The sequence below is a fragment of the Mesoplodon bidens genome, assembly GCF_964165515.1.
Source record: "Mesoplodon bidens genome assembly, chromosome: 2".
In the NCBI taxonomy this organism is placed as follows: Eukaryota; Metazoa; Chordata; class Mammalia; order Artiodactyla; family Ziphiidae; genus Mesoplodon; species Mesoplodon bidens.
In genome coordinates, this window is record NC_138177.1 from 34,297,352 (window position 1) to 34,313,557 (window position 16,206).

General features: G+C 46.7%; 1 protein-coding gene across 1 annotated transcript in view; it reads left to right on the forward strand.

Annotated features, from left to right (window-relative positions):
* Nucleotides 1–7,733: 7,733 nt before the first annotated feature.
* The window catches only part of PAPPA2 (pappalysin 2), a gene marked incomplete at both ends in the record, with an annotated part of 293,108 nt that continues 284,635 nt past the window's right edge, over nucleotides 7,734–16,206 (forward strand). Inside the window, one exon of the mRNA XM_081225317.1 lies at nucleotides 7,734–8,649. Coding sequence (XP_081081443.1) covers nucleotides 7,734–8,649 — 916 coding nt within the window. The remainder of the gene's footprint in view (nucleotides 8,650–16,206) is intronic.

Genomic DNA, 16,206 nt, shown 5'->3' on the forward strand with positions numbered 1-16,206 from the left:
GTCACAAATGTTGAGAAAAAATTTATGGTTACCAAGGGGGGAAGGGGAGATGGGATGAATTGGGAGATTGGGATTGACATGTATACACTGCTATATATAAAATAGATAACTAATGAGAACCTACTATATAGCACAGGGACCTCTACTCAGTGCTTTGTGGTGACCTAAATGGGAAGGAAATCTAAAAAAGAGTGAATACATGCATACGTATAACAATCTGATTCACTTTGCTGCACAGCAGAAACTAACACAACATTGTAAAGCAACTATACTCCAATAAGAATTAATTAAAAAAAAGAAAAAAAATCATTCCCATTTAAGTATTTTCATACTAATACCATGTGTTCTGGTATTTGATTTTCTAAATACATGGCAATGGCTCATATGTATAAACATCTATATGTATTAGAGCTTAAAAACTCCCCACATGCTACCCCTGTTTTTGCCTATCATTGTTACAGTGGAGTTACATTTGAATACATGGCTTTCTTTAAGGACTAAAATAAATGTCCTGCGTGTCCATTGCTAATATACACTTGAGTCTCTGGGATATTTATGGGAAGTGGGCAATGGCTTTTTTTTTTTTTTAATAACTGAGCAAACAAAATCTCAGAATAAGTGTGGGGTTGAAAAATTAGAGAATGTTAAGTGTGACCTGGAAGGGAACTTAGAGTCTGCTCTTCCAAGCTCTCATTTTACAGATGGCTCAGAGAAGTTCAACAACTTGTCCAAGGTCAGATGGCTATTGAATTGCAGATCAGGGGCCTAATCATTCACCAGTGCTCACCCGGGGATTCCTTATTTGATTTGTTAGGATGCTCTGCGTTGATGGAGCTGGGACCAGAACCCGGCTCTGCACCATTCAGTCTGGTTCCATAGGGTCACCTCAGGGGTTAGGCAAGAAGGTCAGTGGAGAGTTTAGGCACAGAGTGGCCCCAACCTATGACCAAGTTGTGTCATGCTCTCCTTTGGTCTTTGGATACCTGCAGGATGTAGACAGAAGAGTCCTGTATTCGGAATCAAAAGACCCTGGCCCTACCCTTGGCTCTGTTTTTCTGCCCCAGGTTCACTGAGGTATAATTTACATAACAGTAACCTTTTTCAGTTCACAGTTCTTTGAGTTTTGAAAAATGCATACAGTCATGCATTGTCACAACAATCAAGAGAGAGAACAGTCCCATCACCCCAAAATCGCTTTGTGCTTTTTGTATTCAACTTTCCCATCACCCCAAAATCGCTTTGTGCTTTTTGTATTCAACTTTCCCCTCCCCCCGACGCCCAGCTTCTGGCAACTACTGATTTATTCTGTCTCTATAGTTTTGCCTTTTCTAGAATGTCATATAAATGTAATCATACCAGATGTAGCCTTTCGAGTCTGGCTTCTTCCATTTAGCACAATGCATTTGAGATGTGTCCTGGCTGCATTCTTAGTGTCTGCAGGTCCTTCAGTAAGTTGCTTAACTTTTAGCCTCAGTGTCCTCATCTGTAAAATGGGCATAACACTTGCCTTGCATTTGTGTCGTTGTGGTTAGGAAGAAAGAATGCACACCAATGTGCATTGGGTCAAAGGAAAAGTAAGTATACAAGTGTAATTGTCATTCTTGTTATGAGGTTGCCTTTTGAAGAGGCTCCAGGTGCAAAGGCAATCCTAACTGAAGCAAAACCCCTGCAGAGCCTTTGTTCCTCTGATGAGCAGGGCAGGGTCTAGCATCACTGTTAACCCTTCCCCAGCCAAAAGGTTCCACAAGCTGGTTCCAAGGATCGAAATATTGTGGAAAACATCCAGACAGGGACTATCACCAGGTGAAATAGCTCTCTGGCTTGTTGCCTCCAACAGGCAATTCTGGAGGGGTTGGGAAGGTTAACCTGTAGATGAACTACTCTGATCTGTTTGGATGAAGGAGCTTTGCAAAACACTACCACTAACATTGATAATAATTTATAATAGTAATAACGTTGTGGAAAAAAATATGATTATCTAACATAAGGAGCACCAAACAGTTTGACAAAAAGATAGGGCCTCTCTTGGCTTAAAATGCATGGGGGCAAGGGGAGGACTTCCCTGGTGGTCCAGTGGTTAAGACTTTGCCTTCCAGTGCAGGGGGTGCAGGTTCGATCCCTGGTCAGGGAGCTAAGATCACACATGCCTCATGGCCAAAAAACCAAAACATAAAACAGAAGCAATATTGTAACAAATTCAATAAATACTTTTTTAAAAAATGGTCCACATACCCCCCAAAAAAATCTTTAAAAAAAAATGCACAGTTGGGGAGCATGGAATCCAGATTTGCATTTCCTTCTGTGTGTGATTCTGAGTTACAGAACACATATGACCAATATACATTCCCTGGGCATTTTTGCCTGAATGTGGAACGGAAAGGCCAGTCTTCGATACTGCCCTCCCATCCAATTGGCACGTGGGTGGCACACAGCAAGACAGGTGCATGCCAGAGGAGAGAAAAGCTAACTGGGATTCAGGAGCCCTGGGTGCCCTATCTGGCCGTGCCATTAATAGTGACTTCACCCTTGTTCCTCATCCATGGAAAAAGGGGCTGTGATAAGTCACCCCAAAGGGATCTCAAGTGACCCCCATGAATGATAGAGCAGCTGACCCCCAGCTCTGTGTACCAAAGCAGGGGGGGCAGAAAGCAACAACCCCGAGCCTTTGAGTGAAATCCTTCAGAGCTCACTCTTTGCAGCACTAGCTGAATAAGATTCCAATAAACATATTGCTGAAATGTTTGTTTCCGGGTGTCATTTTAGACTTCAAGTAGCTAAAACAGATCCGGCTCCTATATATAGATACTGCATTTGGTTGTGTTCTGGAAGGCTTTTATTACTACGCTCCCTGGCCGGCTCCCAGCTGAGCTTTTCTCTCAAGGGATCAGGTTTTGGAATCAAAGTCAGAAAGGATCAGTGACCATATTAAGGGGTCTCTCTCCCTCCCTCCCTCCCCACTGTAGCTCTCTACTGCAGGTGGACGCCAGCGTGGACTGGCTTCTCCCTTTGCTCAAAGACTCTTAATAATAATGATGACAAGGCTGATGGAAACTGACCAGCCCCACTATGGCAGCAAATACAAGCAAAACAGCCCTGAGGTCCTGGGCTTAAAGGAAACATAGTATAATTTGGGTTGAAATGAAGTGCATATTGTCACAAACAGCTCAGTCTTTAGATAAGAGGACGCAGGACTCTCTGAGGATAGAAGCAAAGAAAGGGGCTATTAAGGGTGGGGTTTTATTTGGAGGGTGGGTAGGTGGGTTCTGAATTTTACTCCTGAATTCTCCAGGGGAAGATAATGCTGGGAACAAAAAGGTGCATGAAGGAAGGTGGAGGTGGGGATTGGAGGAAGAGATGTGGGCAGGGAAGGAGGAAGGGATAGGGGTTTACTTAAAGAAACAAGGTTGCACCCTGGCAATCTAATGTTTTTCAGTGTGTCCGATCACTAAGAGTGAATCCCTTCACTGTGTGCCCTTTGTTTTCTGTGTGTAAAACCAAACCTCTACCCCATTTTATGGTGTGTCCCTTCACCTGCCTCTCTGACTCCTTTATGTTTAACCATCATGGATCTAACTGCCTTCCTGGTCTCCATATTTTATGTGCCTCACCACCCCTTTCTCTTTTTCTCTTCCTCTCTGTCTCATTCTTCCCTCCTCTCTTCCCTGCTTTTCTTTTTCAGTCCTTTCTCCTCCCAGACTCTTGTCTTTTCCCTTCGTCCCCCTCCCCTCCCCCTTCCATTTCTCCCCTTTCCTCTTCCATCCCTCCCCTCCCCCTCCCTCCTTTCCCCCTTTCCTTCTTTCCTCCCTCCTCCCTCTTCCCCTCCTCCTCTTTTCCCCTCGCCCCCTTCTGTCCTTCTCCCCTTCTCTCCTCTCTCCACGTCCCCATCTCCCCATCCCCTCTCCCTCTCCCCTCTCTTCCCTCCTTCCCCTTTCCCTCCCTCTCCCTCTCGGTCCTTGTTTATCTGTAAGCTCCAATTTCTTGCCTTATAGATTTACCTGCAGAACAAGACACCGCTCCTCTTGCAAAAACTGTTTAAGAAATCCATATCCTCTCCCTTCATTCCTTGGGCATTTCAGAAATGATATTCCTCCCCCAACTACCCCCGTCAAAATAAAATAAATTCAGCCAGCTCCTGCTGTGTGTCCTTAAATCCATTCCCTCTAGCTTCGCTGGTTTGAAAGCCTGTACCCTAGAAGGGGCCTCCTGCATTTGCTGGCAACCCTGCTCGAGTCTGATCGCCACAGATAGTGCTTTGGAGTGAAAAAAAGGGGGAAAAACCCTCTCGTTGGAGATTTCAAAACAGATTCTACCAGTTTTCCAATCTGTGCACTTGTGGAGTGGCAGGGTTTGGGGAAGAGGCGTAGGAGACTTGGGGTGTGGGTGTTTGTCATAAACAAATAAGCCACAGAATTTATACATATATATAAATGTGCGTTTCCTTTGGCATGTTTGGTGTCTTTCTCCCTGGCATCCAGGGTGGGTGGTGTGCAAGTCTGACTTCTCTCACACTTTGGCTGGGGTCTGCTGTGTGACCGTGTGCGATGGAATTGAGGAGGGGGTTGCTGGGTTTTTGATGATTCACTTGACAGATTATTTGAATCCAGCCCACCTTTCCGCACATGTCAAACAGATGGGATCATTGTTAAAGCCTTGGGAGAGCCGTGGCTGAGCGGTGGGTAAGGCAGGGAGGGGAAGAGAGGAGGGGGACCGAGGGGAGAGGGGGCACCTTCCAGTAGCTTTGTGTTTTCACAGGTTGGAACTGACAGGAGCCCTTCTTCCCCGTGGGGGGTATTTTGGGGGCATGGGGCTGATGAGGGGTGGGATGGAAAGGAGAGAGAGAGGTGGGGTGTTGGTGGGCAGGGTTATGATGTCACAGCAAAAGTTACAACAGGAGGAAAACACAGAAATGGTTCAACATTTTTTTTTAAACTTTGGACTGCCAAGAGCTGAAGGAGAGTGGTGAGCAAAGGAATGAAGGGGAGAAGAGAGAAACTAAACTGGAAGCTTGAGTTTTGTGTAGCTTCTTGAAACCTTATGAATGGATTACTAGCAGCTGAGAGCCAGGAGAGACCTATAGGGGATGCAAGATCATTCACATACTAAAAGGGGGAGAAAAGCACGGCGGAACTCTTCTTCCTTGCTGTGTTATCCCTCCTTCCTGAAATGAATGGTATGAAACCTTTTTCTGAGGGTCCTGGGGGTGGCATGAGGGAGGGGGGAGTTTACTTCTCCTTTTCTTACCTGGGTATCTTCCCTTCATTTAAACGAAGGTTCCTCTCCTTCCTTCCCTCCTTTCTCTCCTGGTTTCTCTCTCTCTGTCTCTATCTCCTCTGCTTTTCTGTCTTTCTCTGTAATCTCTCCCTACCCCCTACCCAAGCCCCAATTTCTATTGAGCTGCTTGGGGTGAGGGGGAGGGAAAAGGGCTGAGTCAGAAAAGTGAAGGGAGACAGGGAGATGATAAGAGGGAAAAGGACAGTCTAGGATTGAGGGATCTCTGTGTAGTGGTATCCACGTGCCTGAATTGATATCTTCTTTGGGGACTTGCTTTGAGGCTTCAGTGGATGCTGCTTAGGGAAACAGGGCATGCCAGGGATGGGGTGCTTAGGATACAGCATTCTTAAAGCACGTAAGTCAGTTATTAGCTAGAGGAGAGGAGTTTAGAAGACGATGAGGAGACCCAAGGCAAAAGAGGCAGTGTGATCATACTCCAAAGTATGTGGGCTGCATGTTTTATATGTGGGCAACACAAGCAGTGATTTTAGAACTGTAAGTGATTTTTCTTACTATTGAATGAAGGACCCAATGTATTTCTCTACCTGTATTGTACTCACCTGTGGTCAAACATCCTCACCTGTGTTGAGAATTCAGAATCATGCTGTGTGTGTGTTTGTGTGTGTGTGTATATACACGCACTTGTGTTTAGGCAGTAGGACTCTGAGATAGCTTACATCTAGGCAAACATTATTATGGAGGTTAAAATCCCATTATTTACTTTCACATTTGATCCATTCATTTCAAATCAATTTAAAAAATAGCTGCTTGGGTCTAGCTGTTTATTTTTGTAATTTACTTATTTTGAGCATCTCTTTTGTTTATTTGCTCACTCAGCATATGGTGACTTTTAGTAACTTCAGAGTGAGAAACTTGAGTGAGAATAAGAAGACCTGTATCGTACAAATCCATGGCATTTCCATTGAATGCTTCTTGCAGCAGGATAATTGATTTCTCCTTTCTCCCAATGTCTCCTATAAAGTGATTTTGGGGTATTGTTCTTTTAAATCCCAAATGATTGAAATAAGAAAAAATACAGGAGGTGTGTGGCAAAACAAAAGAAAGATGCAAGTGGTCCCTAAAAGCCTAGTGTGGATTTATCAGGCAGTAAGCAAGTCTGTTCACAACACATGTGTGAGTGTGTGTGTGTGTGGAGAGAGAGAGAGAGAGAATACATACAGAAAAGAGTGCTCCAAAACAGTATTGATTGTTGGCTATTGATTGTGTAGGCTGCAGCTGCTGGAAGAGAAAGCAAGAAATGTTTACTGGGGAAACCAAGAGTGGCGTCTGTCCCCTGTGCCTCAGTGAGGTGGGGAGGTTTTCAGGAGGGAGGAGGGGACAGGGAGTAGGTGGAGAGATGCACCGAACTTATTAGCTTTGACATCATCATTGTCTTTAAATGAAACAAACAAGAAGATAATTACAGGCAGAGAGAAAGGGAGAGAAGGGGAGCAGGAGGGACCAGAGAGAACAGGTCCCCTGAAGGCTATGCTCTTCTTCTCGCTCTCTTTTCCATCTTCCCAGGGACCCACAAGACTCACAGAAGGTGAAGTCAAGGGCTCTCAGACTCATAAGGTTACTAGGACACCAGACTGGCACCCCAAAGGAGAACTTTACGGAGACTTACAGCACAGCAACAAGTTAGAAGGGGATAAAACAAACAAACAAACAAACAAAAAACCTTTAACACTCACCAACCCCAAGCACGGAGCTGAGGGAAACATTCTGACCTGCACAGGCAGACTGGAGGCTGGATGGAGAGCTGGCTGAGGAGGACATCTGGAGAGTGAAGGTTAAGTACCAGCTGGGATTTTTGTGCCCCCAGATTCTTTTTGGCTTTTTAGATAATAAGCATCAAATTCTGTGTGTCTGTATACCAGTTTTTCTAGCAGTTTATTGGAAGGTGGATGTATTTGAGGTTAAAGACTACAAAGAGAAGGTAACTCCTAGGGAAGGGGGAAGGAGAGAGAAAAGAAAATTAGAAGCTCAGATTCTTTGTAATGACTTCAGGTAGTGAGCGGTATGTGTTTGTGAGTGAGTGTGTATTTGACAGGCTTTGGCTCATGCCCAGGTGTCCCTCATCTAGTATCAGCGAGGGGAGGGGCTATTGAAGAAAGAAAAAGAGAGAAACCTGAGCTCTCTGGAAGAAATTCACAGGAACCCAGAGAAACGAACTTCATTCTGCAAGGACTAAACTAGAGCAAGGAGAGAGAGGTCAAGGGAGAAGGGTGAGGGAAACACATACGGTGGGTGAGGTACAGAGGCCACGCTGGCCCAGCACCCAGCGCAGGTAGCCAGAAGAGGTTCTCTTTTGGGGCTGCTGAAAAAGTTTGGTCCGTGAACAAAACAGTTTGCCCGGTGACTGTGAATCCACTGCTAGCTGTCTCTTTCTCTTCTCTCCATCACCCTGGTGTGGTACCCAGAAGTTGACTTCTGGTTCTGTATAAAGAGCCAGCGGAGGTATGATGTGCTTAAAGATTCTGAGAATAAGCCTGGTGATTCTGGCTGGGTGGGAGCTCAGTACTGTTAGCTCTGAGCTGGGCTGGACACGCAAGAGATCCCTGGCTCAAAGAGGACACCTGAATCAGGTGCTGTTGGAAGGAGAACGCTGTTGGCTGGGGGCCAAGGTTAGAAGACCCAGAGCTGCCCCTCAGCATCACCTCTTTGGGGTCTACCCCAGCAGACCTGGGAACTACCTGAGACCCTACCCTGCGGGGGATCAAGGAACGTACCATGCAGGGCGCAGTAAGCCAGATGCCGAGGGAATGGCTGTGAGCTCTGTTCCCCCAGACCTGACTGGAAGTGCAGGAGTGGCAAGTGAGGCTGAGCGGCCAGCTGCCCTGTGGGTAGGGGATGGTCCTATTGGGCAGTCGGAGCTACTGGGAGATGATGACACTTATCCTGGCGATCAAGGATCCAAGGAGCCTCTAGGTGAGGCTGGGACTCAAGAACATGGAGCCTTGGCTGCCACCAAGATCACCACCCTCCCACGCCAGAAGGAACCCGGACCAGAGACCCAAAGGAAGGGCCGGACCAAGACGAGGCGTCGTCGCCAGGTGGCGAAGGGGCAGGCAGGAGGTGTGCAGGGAGACCCCAGTGTTGCTCCCCGGCCCTTCCAACCTTGGTCTAAGCATCCCCTTATGCATGGGGTCAGAACCAGCTCTTCGGAGGGCAGCATCCAGAATGGTGGAGGGGACCCCGACTGGGAAGCAGAGACCTTTAGCCCCCAAGGAGGATTGCCTGTTTTGTACTTCTCTGGGAGGCGGGAGCAGCTGTTGCTGCGTCCAGAAGTGCTGGCTGACATTCCCCGGGAGGCGTTCACAGTGGAAGCCTGGGTGAAACCGGAGGGAGGACAGAACAGCCCAGCCATCATTGCAGGTAATAACCCACTCCTGGGCTTTCCGTAGTCCGTGGGGGTAGGGTTGGCTTCCTTTTTTGATGAGGTTAGTCTTTGGGGGCAAGGAGGGGAAAGGGACAGAGCAGGAGGGCCAGGGAGGGCTGGCTGAGCACAGAGGGGGAAGGGCCTTTATTCATGTGCGCAGCAGGATTCCAGACATCATCTACCTTAATGACTCTGTAACCACAAGAACATTTGTCCCTTGTATTGATCTCATGTGGTTCTATACATTGTGCTGGCACTTAGGAGACCTCCAGCTCACTCTCTTATCCCTCTTTAAAGGGGAAGATCTCTGGTCCTTTGTCAGTGGGGAAGAGGTGTCACACTCCATTTCTCATAGCCCAGTATGAGATACCCAGGCAACTTTGAAACTACATGAAAGCGTAAAGACCTGGGCAGTGAGTCAAGCCTGGGCTGGGCTAGGCAGCGAGAGAACAAGGCTGCCAGGTACACAGCCAATGGGTCCTGGTTGGTTTCCTTTTCTCTGAGCAGCCCTGGAATGTAGCAGAAAGCTACTACCTTGTCCAGGTCCTTGAGTCCCCTTTGCTTTGTCCTAAAAATCATGACTGAGTCCAGCCTAGGAAGAGCAAGGTCTACTGGAAAAGGTGGGCACTCACAAGCCAGGACCCTGGCTTCTTGCCCTGGCCGTTGTAAAAGGGACCTAAAATGCACCTATAGTTTTAATCAGGGGCAGTGTTTGGGAACACTACCCACCTTTATTTTACTCTATACCCAGATCTTGGCTTTCATGGGAAGTCATCCAGAAAGACAAAGAAAAGAGTGGGTTTAGGAATGTCTACTTTGCCTTACTTCGGTGGTGGGGGGATTGGTTTCAGGCAAGGGGTGGTTGGGGGTTAGATGTGATACTTCATCATTCAGTTTCTCATCATCCCTCTGGAGCCCCCCGTGACAGAACCTCACACAAGGCTAGGCACCTAGTAGAACCATTTAAGTCTTATTAATCTGGATTGTCCACAACACCGTTTGATGTTTGCCAGTCCTAGGACATCGAGGGGTAACAGAAGGAATGAGAGGTATGCCAGAGGCAGACTGGGAATGGAACTCCAGAACCCCTCAAAGGCTTGACAGCTCCCCGTATTAAAAACTTCTCAGGTTACTGGATGCCTGCAAATAAGTTTCAGACTGGAGAAAGAAATCTGGAAGGAGGGAGCCTCTTGCAATGGGGTGTTGCTGGAACATCCCTTCCGGACACGCTGTCTCCCCCTCTTTGGCTGTGATTTCTCTTTTGGAAGCTGGGATTCCCAGACACTGAGCACTCTAGAGTCTTGTGGTTTTGCGTGATTTTATTTTGGGGTGGGAGAGGGTGAAGGGAGGGGATAGAGAAGGGGCTGGGCTGTAAGATAGGTGGGGGCAGAGAAAGAGTAGAAGGAAATCCTTATTCTGGGGCCAAATGGAAGAAATAATGAGATGATTATCTGATCAGAATTGGCAGCTTCACAGTTTTTCCCAGATGACATCTTGTTGCTGCCTAATCTCACTTCCTAGTACCCATCTGCCAGGGAAACTGTGTGCTTGCAGTCTAGACCGGGGCCTACCACTCTGCTTACCCCTCCTCTGGCAGTAGCGGCATAGGGACCTGGGATCAGTTCCCTGGCTCTGAAGAATCAGAGAAGGATCCAGCAGGAATATAGGAGGGAGGCTCTAAGAGACCAGTGCTTTGAGTTGTTAAAACCCAAGCCTGAGGGAACAGATTCTGGACAGTGGGTCTTCCCATCCCTTTCATGTCCTTCTGTCTCCTGCTCTGCAGCGGGGAGAACAGGGTCAGGATTTGATTCCAATTACGGCCTTCCTTGATGCACCTCCTCCCTCACACCCCCCCCCCCCCGCAAGCCTGTACATCTCCCTCCTGTGCCCACCTCCACCCTGCCACAGCACACACTCAGATCCTTCTCCAAAGTGCCCACCTGAATCCTCATAACCTCCCTAAGCATGTAAAATTAGGCAGGAACTCTTTCGCAGACAGTCTAGCTTCGGAGGTTTCTTTCTCTTCAAATCAAAGCGTTCCTGCAGGTGAGCTGGTATTTCCCCTATAGGTCTGCACCAGGAAGGTGGAGCGCAGGGAATACGCAGGTCTATCTCCTCTCCACCTCCCACCCTGTATCTCTGTTCAGATTTGTGCACATCAGAAAATATTCAGGAAAGATTTAGGGTAAAAGTCTGGGAGAGATGGGGGCTGGGAACAAGGCTTTCATTCTTCAGGATTCTAGCAACCGGGTTCCCAAGGACATAGGCATCCTTGTCTACTCATTGTGCTCCGCTCCGTACACTTCCCCTGGGGGCCCCAGGGCTGAGAACCATGAAGGGCCAAGGCTAGTCCCACCCCCACCCCGCCCTCCTCCCGGAATAAAGGTCTCCGATTCGCTAATTTACTCACTCCTACCAACAGATCAGCCCAAATTCCCTCTCCGACCCTAGCACTGGTCCTTTTATTTGGTCACTGCCTGCTCCTGGACTGGTTGGCCTTCAGCTGTGCAGAATGACCACAACTGAACTGTGTTCCTGAGAGCTAAGTACAATTCAACCATGGAAGTTCTGCTGCTCCACTGAGGATAACCCAAGATGCTGCAGAACTTGGCTCCCATACTCTTTTCCAACAGCTCTCAAACCTCAGATTCTACCTACTTAACATAGACCCAGTTTCCCGGTTCTCCATCTACCAAACCTGGGGCATTTCCTCCTTGGCAGGTATATTAAGTGATTCAGCTGCACCAGCCCTTGTAGAGGAACCCCCCTGAGATGGGAGACCTCAGGGAATACTTCCCACACAGGGCACTAGGTGGCAGCGTTGCTTCGTGCACAGGAGAGTAGGCGGTGCTTGGAAGCCACGCAGTGGGGAATGTGTGGTTTCTCGGAGGGCTGTCCTTTCCCCAGGCCTCTGGGAGGTATTTAATCATCCCCTCCCAGAGCATTGTTGGTAGGCATCCCTTAGGGTCCGCTTCATACAAGTCTTTCTGCAGGGCCTATGTGAAAGGGCTAAAGTGGCATTCTTTGGGTTGTGACTAACTGGCACTTGTAGAATCTGGTAAAGAAAACAAGATCAACTAGAGTTACCTCCCTCCCCCCACCCCTAACTCCCATGTGCTTCCAAAATAGGAAGTTGGATTCTGGATGGATTGTTGGAATACTTTCATTTAGAGCCAAGGACAGTGCAGGCCTCACAGGCTTTCACTGGTAAGATTCTGGTCCCTGGAGGGGGAGTGATGGTGCTGGGCCCCCTGAAAGTTAGACCTTCTGAAGTTGCCAATCTCCTGTAGTTCTGACGTGGGGCAAGAGGGCCTAGGAAAAGACTGTGTGGTTGCTCCAGTGTAGGGGCCTCCATAAAAGTAACTACTCAGGGGCGTGGCAATTCAGGGATTTGTGGCCACCAAGGAGTAGCCTGAGGTCAGGATCCCATTTGGATAGGCTGTTGGAACTCAGCAGTGGACTTAAGCCAAATTCTGTTCCATCCTCGTGTGAAATCTTTAAGCTCCAGCACCCAACCCTGAAACCATCCTGTTTCTCTCCTTCTCAACTTCCTTTCCTCTCCTTCAACCCCAACATACACAGAAGAGGACCTTTTAATAGGTTCCTCCTCACCCATAATTGATTTCAAATGTTCCCTGAAGTTGCCCAGCTGAGTAACCACCTGCAACTCCAAGAGGCAGGAGACTGAGTCAGTAAGTCCATGGCAGAACTGGAGCCCGAGCCCACGTTTCTTCACTCAACAAATATTTATTGAGTGCCTTGCCATGCAGAGCAGGGCAAGGCTCTGGGGGGAATACAAAGATGTCTAAGAAACTGCCCCTGACTTGAAGATGAGTTTTCCTTTTCTGAGGATCCAAGTTTCAGAGGAGATTCCAGGGCAGTGTTTGGGAGTCAGACAGACCTGGAATCAGACCCCATCTGACACTTAATCAGTGCTGCGACCTGCGGCAATCCATCAAACTTTTCTGAGCTTTGGTGTCCTCAGATTGAGAAATGAGATAATGTCTTGCAGAGTTGTTACAATGTTGAATTGAATCATGTATGTAAAGTGCCCAACACAGGCTTGACCGTGGAATTTATTTACGAAGTGGTATTAACAGCGGGAGGTGATCATTGCTAAGAGCAGTGTGTTAACCAATGCATCTTTGGTGTTAACCCACCAACCTGCAATCCTTCCTCAGTTAGGATATTAATTTCTTAGGAATTTAGTTTGCTAATCTGTAAAATAGGAATGATGGTAAATAGGGTTTTTTGCAAGATGGTCTCAAGATGATTGAGAACACTGTAGAATCAGTGGCTTGAAAAGACTCTGTTTTTTTTAAAAAAAAATCATTATTTTTAGCGTGGGCAATACTATTTAATACATTGGACAATGGTCCAAGGCTTTTTCTGGGGTCATACACTCTTCTGAGAATATGATGGAAGCTATGCTCACTTTCCAGAAATATGTCCGTGTCATGTAGTTCACATAACTTTCAGAGCTCTCTGGATTTCCTGGTAGCTAGCGTCTGCTGACCTTGTTTAAGGCATATTGATAGCTTTTTGTTTTGAATGACACGTGAGAAATGAGATTTCACAGGATGATGTAACAACCCCTTCTCCCAGTAAGGGAGTGGCGTCCTCAGGGTGAGGAGTTTTGTTGGTGTGGGGTGTGGAGCTTCACAGATTCACACACAAAACTATCCACATAGATATAAAGAGAATTTAAAAGGAAGGCCATGTGTGCTATCTCGCCCTTTATCCAGAAGGATTCAGTAACAGACGAAGAGCCACGTCTATACCTTTCCCAGGGCTCCTTGGAAGATGAGGTTTCTACAACCCTCAGTTGCCTCTTCCTATATTGCAGTGATGGTCAAGGTCAGAGTGTTTGCCTTCATGGGACCCTGAGGAATTGCCCGTTTTATTCCACAGTTAGCTCTGCTCTTTGATCTCGACCCAGATAGGTAGTGAGGTCATACAACCCCGCCCTTGGCATGGAAGAACCATGGATGTGAAGTCGTTGGGTCTCTGGGGGTGGGTTTGCCCACTATGATGGGCAAGCCATATGTCCTGATGGTTGTAAGTTAACATCTGTGTATAGAAGAGTTTTTATGCTGTGACGATACAGCCCTCCAGAAGAGAGGCCAGGTCTGGTTTTAGAAGTACAACAGATTGTCACTCTGCCCCTCCTTTCACAGCTCACTGCCCCTCGTCCGCGGAGTCTTCCTGATTCCCTGTGTGAAGGTGATGTCCTCCATTTCCCCACTTGCACAGCCCTTTACCTGTGGTTTCCTGGGGTGCACATTGCTTCTTGCCTCAGAGGTTCTGTACATGTCTCATTTTTATTTACTGAAAGTTGCCCAGGAAACAAGGGCATGTCTGGTTCACTTTTGTCATCCCAAAATATCTAGCACAGTGTTAGACCCTCAGCTATGTTTGTAGAACAGATAAAGTAGAAATTTAGGTTGCTCATGCCCACTAGGAATGAGAAAAGGGGGAAAGAAGTTACTTTCTGTAACTGGAGGCTCTTTGTGGGGAACCAGGGCAGTGGCTTTCAAATTGTACTTTTGCTGCCTGCAGAGGCGTCTCAGGAGCTTTGAGGGGAGCTGTTGGGCACAGGGCTCTCTGCCCACCATCAAGAGGAGCAGCCCCTGTCTTACCTGTTTCATATGAAAAAAAGAGTTTAGTTGCTTCTAAAAAGTTTAAACCCCATAACTCTAGAGCAGATGTTGGTGTACTTTGGCCTCTGGGCCATATCAGGTCCAAAGCTGAAGCCTGTTTTTGTAAATAAAGTTTTATTAGAACCCAGCCACCCCCATTTGATTGTGTGTTCTCTGTGGCTGCTCCCACTTTGAATGGCAGAGTTGAGTAGTTGCAACAGAGAATGTATGGCCTGCAAAGCCTAAAATATTTACTATGAGGCCCTTTGTAGAGTTTGCCAAATCCTGCTCTAGAGCATTACTTCTCAAACTTAAATATGCATAGAGATCACCTGGTATTTTTCTCAAAATGTCCTTGCTGCTATGGGAATACACCTTGCAGCGGAGGCAATGAGAATGCCAACTCTGGGGCATTTCCTTGCCCAAGGACAGAGGTGCTGTGCTCTGAATTTGTCACTGCATTTGCACTGAGGCCACATGCCTTGGTGTGGCAGGGATAAGGAAAACCAGTTCCTGAGAGATTCAGATCTCCTCTGATAGTTGTCTCTGCCTTGAGGACTCGTGATGGCCTTGCAGATCATTCTTTAGACTGTGTAGCAGTTTACAATGCTTCCACTTCATCTTCTCTCTTTCCTTCCTTCAGGTCAGACCTGTACCATGAACTGATGGCTCTCCCAGTCTTTTCAGGCCCCCTCCCTGTTTTCTCTCCTAGTTGTCTCTCCTAACAAAATCCTTGTATGTTGAACCCCATCTTGGCATCTGCTTCTTGCACTAACACAACTAACTAACACAAATGCAGATTCTGTTTCAGTAGGTCTCGGGGAGCATTTCTAATAGGCTCCTAGGTGCTGCTGCTGCTAGCATGTGGACCTTGATTTAAGCAGCAAGACTTAAGTAGACTCATGAATCTAGAGCAGGGTAGGCAGGCTTTTTCTGTAAAGGCACAGTAGTAAAAAATTTAAGCTTTGCAGGCCACATAGTCTCTGTTACAACTATTCTGGCGTTAGAGCATGCAAGCAGCCATAGACAATATGTAAATGAATGAGCATGGCTGTGTTTTAGTAAAACTTTATTTTCAAAGACAGGTGGCAGTCCCAATTTTGCCTGTGGGCCATAGTTTGCCAGCACCTGGTATTCAGGACTCTTCCTGCATGCCATGCTTCTTCCATAGGCCTCTTTTTCTTTGCTTCCTAGTCCTACCCTATCCAGGATAATACCTACAGAGAGACTGACAGTATCAGTGGTAGGGAAACACCTTTTATTCAAGTGAAAACAAAACTTCCCAGAAATTTCCTGCAAAAAACAAGTCCTGATGGTTTTTGTATGAGCATTCCAGATGGAGTTTCTATTTATTTACAGTTGACCATTGAACAACATGAGTTTGAACTGTGCAGGTCTACTTGTATGTGGAATTTTTTCCAATAGTAAATACTACAGTACTGGTCCGTGGTTGGTTGAATCTGAGGATGTGGAACCTGGATATGGAGGAACTGGGAATACAGAGGACTTATTATAAGTTATACATGAATTTTTGACTGCATGGAGGGTTGGTGCCCCAACCCTTGTGTTGTTCAAGGGTCAACTATGTTTTCTTTTTTTATAAATGGCATATTGAGATAAAACTTTTATACCATAAAGTTCACCTGTTTAAACTGTACAATTAATGTTTTTTAGAATATTTACAGAGTTGTGCAACTGTTACCACAATCTAATTTTAGAACATTTTCATTCTACCCAAAAGAAACACCTTACTCATTAGTAGTCACTCCCCATTTCCCTCTCCTCCTCATACCCACAATAACCAGAGACAACCACTAATCTATTTTCTGTCTCTATAGATTTGACTACTCTGGACATTTCATATAATATGTGGTCTTTTGAATCTGGTTTCCTTCACTTGAGGTTCATCACGTT